The sequence below is a fragment of the Dicentrarchus labrax genome, unplaced genomic scaffold (assembly GCF_905237075.1).
Source record: "Dicentrarchus labrax unplaced genomic scaffold, dlabrax2021, whole genome shotgun sequence".
NCBI lineage: Eukaryota > Metazoa > Chordata > Actinopteri > Moronidae > Dicentrarchus > Dicentrarchus labrax.
Genome location: NW_026136723.1, coordinates 22,290,429 through 22,294,436, shown reverse-complemented (window position 1 = coordinate 22,294,436; position 4,008 = coordinate 22,290,429). Strand labels below are relative to the sequence as shown.

The following is a 4,008-nucleotide window of genomic DNA, read 5'->3' as shown; positions in this document are numbered from 1 at the left end:
CCAGAATCTCTTTCTGCCCTTTTTACTTTCATGTGTTTTCTTTCTTGTAGCTTTGAACGTGTGTATTTTGCCACCAACTAGTTGAACACTTAAACCTAAAGCAGAGCTGTTTTTAAAGCTTGGACAGGTAATGTTGGATAATCTTGCAAAACACCTAAAACATCCCACGCCCCTCTCTTCAAAGCCATTCCCAGCACACATAAATACAGTGTCTCTTTCATACATAGTTCTACATACAACATAGTTCAGGAAAAGAACAATCCCCCCCCCCAAAAAAAACAAATCAAAGCAGATACCTGTCCCCCAGTTTTCACCATCGTTGAAAATCCTCCTCTGATTTGACCTGTTGCTTTTTGTTTGTAGCCTTTTTCTGCTTCTGTGTGTCTTTTCTTGCTTTGTTTTGCGATGCAAACTGTTGTAGTTACAGGTGGAACTACGTTTTGTCTCCACCTGGCTACCTGGTCGTCTTGTGGAAGACTCCAGTGAGTGCCGAGGCAGAGTGCGTGGAGGACAGGTCGGTATAAAATGATTGGCTGGGCTTTCTGCAGGCTTGTGACAGCTTAGGATACCAGTTTTTGTTTTGTCCTTTTCAGAGCTTTTGATTCATTGATTGCTGTCGGGATGTAACAAGAATTTCAACAAATATATCACAAAATGCTTCTGAAACGCATTACCTTATTATCTCATACATTATAAGTCTTATTGAGTCCTAGTCAAGTCTCAAGTTTATTTTTCTAAAGATTTACGTCTTCAGTTGGAACAAATGGGCCCCAAGGCTTAAAGCTAAAGAGATTGGGGAAGTCAAAAAGTATTAAACAGATTAAAGCAGGTTTCTTTTTTTTATGGAATTTGTAAGTCATGCTGACCATTAAAACATGAAACTAATTCCTTTCAGGGCGAAGGTGTGATGATTACATATTCAAGCTGGGAAGCAATTAAACTTCAGTTAGTTGTCTTAATTTTTAATTGTTCTGGGATTTTATGACAACTAAACTTGTGATTTGAATGTCTTTGTTTAGAAGTAAGAAGTCCCCAGTTGACAAAAAACAAGTCTGCTATTCTGGTGTATTATTTACCTGGTTTTATATAAATAGAGTAAATAGACTACAGGTGTTTTTTAACAAAATTTAACAAACCAGGATGTCACAGTAGGTTTCTGTAGAAAAGGAAAACTTCCTATAGTTAAATCAAGAGTCCTCTTTTCTATAAAGTACCACAAGATGGCGCACTGAGACTTTTTTGGCTCTAATGTGGCTTGAAGTTCTTGATAACACACTCTACCTCTATCTTTACCTCTACATTTGCAGAGAGAGACCTGAATGGAAAACTTAATTCTGCTCCATGGCACTAATTTAGGAAAATAACTAAGTTGATTATTTTAAGGAAATAAATATTTGGGAATGATCAAGGAATAAAGAAATGCAGATTGACCCCAATTTTTGTTATTAATCCAGTGCTTCCGTTAAAGAGCAACAATAAGGAGACAAGTGATATAAAGTAATAAAATATTAAATGTAGGCTCATATTTGTAGATATTTGGATACATGTATTATTCTCTTAACTTAGAGTATTTTTCTAATGACACAAATTTAAACTAAAAAAAAGCACCATGAAATTGCTGCAATCATTCAAAGGAAGAAAATCCACAGCCAGACATTTTTATTCTTATTCACCTCTTCACCCCTGGATCTATACTCCACGCTCAGACCGTGAAAAAAAGTTTTATCCACCCCATCCTCGACTCCTGTCACCTCCCGCCCTCCTCTTTTTCCCCCCCTACCCGACTACCCCCTCCCCAGCACCCATCCATACAAACTCCTGCATCGTCTCTCAAACTAACTCACTCCTCTCTCTACCTTCAGCCCGTCTCCTCTCCATCCACCGCGTCACATTAACCCCTCAGCTGCAGCTTGACACCCAGCCTGAGAGCCACCAGCACCACCAGCACCACCAGCACCACCATGCTCTGGAAATCCCGGTCCAAGGCTGACGGGTTGCAGGTAAAAAGAGTTCGTTGGTGCATCTTTTTTTCACCTTCAGATTTACAGTAGGTCTGCTTAAAGTGCATCATTATTGCGTAAAAGCCTGCACACGATGGGCCTGTTGGCTTGTTTTTAAGAAAAGCCGAATACTTAAAATTAACTTGTCGATTTTTAAACGTTTGACCGAGTCAGTGTGGGTGAAATGTTTGGGGAAAAAATATATCATTTGAAGTTTAAAGCCGATAAACAGCAAGATTCTTGACTGGAGGAACCTGGATATCCGTGCGTAAAAGCAGCTGGTGTCTTAACTTAGACCGTAAAAACAATCAGACAATAAGATTTTCTTGTTTGAATGTGATTTTTATTGAGATGCTTCTTATATAAACGCATTATTGTACTTTAACTCTGGTATTTTTTAGTGTCTCTCTGTGCGTAAAATCCAAAATATGATTCTGTGCCATTTTCTCAGATAAAAACAATAAAAATAAATGTAAAAGTAGAGCGTGTGTGTGTGTGTGGTGTGTGTGTGTGTGTGTGTGTGAATTAACAGCCGGTAATTGAATGAATATATCTCTTTAAGAGAAGTGGACCCTGTCGACCCCTCCCCTCATTCTGCCGGGTGCGCGCAAAACCTATAAGTAGTGCGCTCATGGAGAGACTGGAAGGACTCCGTGTGTGTTGTGCGCGCGTGTGTGTATCTGGCAGCAGCTTTTTTTTTCATCTGTGCGTTAAGAGCTCCGTCGAACAGAGAGATAAAGGAAAAGTAAATAACACCTTTGAGTTTAATGGACCGTTAAACGAGCCTGGATTACATCTCGGAGCATTTGGTGACATCCTTCAGTCGTTGGAAGCCTGCGCATCCTGTTAAGTTTTACATTTGGGGGTATTCAGAGCGGTCCAGATGTTAATCCACACCTATTCGGCTATGGTGAGTTTGGCAGAGACTCGTGTTTTAAGCTTTTTGGGTTTTACTGATGTATGTTTATTACTAGTGTAATTTAATTTTAGGAAAGAGTTTATTTTCTGTAGCGAGTGTCATTAGACTAAACCTGAAAGAACAATGTGCCATCATCACTTAAAAACGATAATTTAGAGTGAGTTATAGAAAAAAAAATGTTTATAATTAAATCGATATGTTGCTTTTTAGAGTCATCTTGCAGAATATAAAGGACATTGGTGAATTTTTTTTTGGCTGACAATTAAATGCCTTTCCGGTAAATCTGCCTTGATCTTTGCTCTCCGGTAAACTCCTAAGTGTCAGGGGTCCATACTTCCCAACGAGCCTTCCTGACACTGAGTTTTAGTGTTCCGGCGCCGCGCATCTGTCCGCGGAGAAGGGCTTTGTCTGCACACTGTCACAGCAAGTGAGACTGACTGACAGTAAAGTGTCCACTCACTGCAACAACTGTGACATGCCGAGACAGACGCTGGTCAGTCTTTATGGAGTGGTTGTTAGCGTTTCACAGCTTCAAATATTTCAACTTTGTTAGACTCAAATGATGAACGCGCAGTCCTGCACTGTGGTTGATGTGTGACAGATATATATATATGTGTGTGTGTGTGTGTGTGTGTGTGTGTGTGTGTGTGTGTGTGTGTGTGTGCTTTTAACCTGGCAGCGGGCCTCTCTGGCTGGCACATAATGGACATTGTTCCACCACAACAACATTGATCTGGGTGACCCAGCTTTGCAAAAATCCAATTTTACCAGGATGTGTGTGAGCAGGAATGTAGGCTAGTGGACTATATGGTTTTTTTTAAACTGCTGCATGCTGGCGTTTCTTTTACATGAGGGGTTAAAGTTGTAAAGTCAAAATAAAATCTCATTGGGGTTTTCTGCGCCTTCTCAGCCTGAATGAATCTTTTTTTTCTCCTTTCATTTTCAGTTGCGGGGGTCAATGTAGTTTTGTTGACACGGTGACAGATTATTTACAGATGTAACCCCCCCTCACACAGAGCAGAATGTTGTTGTTGTGCATTACCTGTCCTTTGTGCAGCTTCTTGGTGGCCGTGACCTTTCTGACACTGT

The 4,008-nt window shown here is 40.2% G+C and overlaps 1 protein-coding gene across 2 annotated transcripts in view; it reads left to right on the top strand.

Annotated features, from left to right (window-relative positions):
* The first annotated feature begins 1,848 nt into the window (after positions 1-1,848).
* The window catches only part of tfap2e (transcription factor AP-2 epsilon), a 14,434-nt gene continuing 12,274 nt past the window's right edge, over positions 1,849-4,008 (top strand). Inside the window, exon 1 of one of the 2 annotated variants that reach the window (XM_051390256.1) lies at positions 1,849-2,000. In XM_051390256.1, coding sequence (XP_051246216.1) covers positions 1,962-2,000 — 39 coding nt within the window. In that variant the 5' untranslated portion in view covers positions 1,849-1,961. Of the gene's footprint in view, positions 2,001-2,652; positions 2,911-4,008 lie in introns of those variants that run through there. The other variant, XM_051390257.1, reaches the window with a different exon arrangement.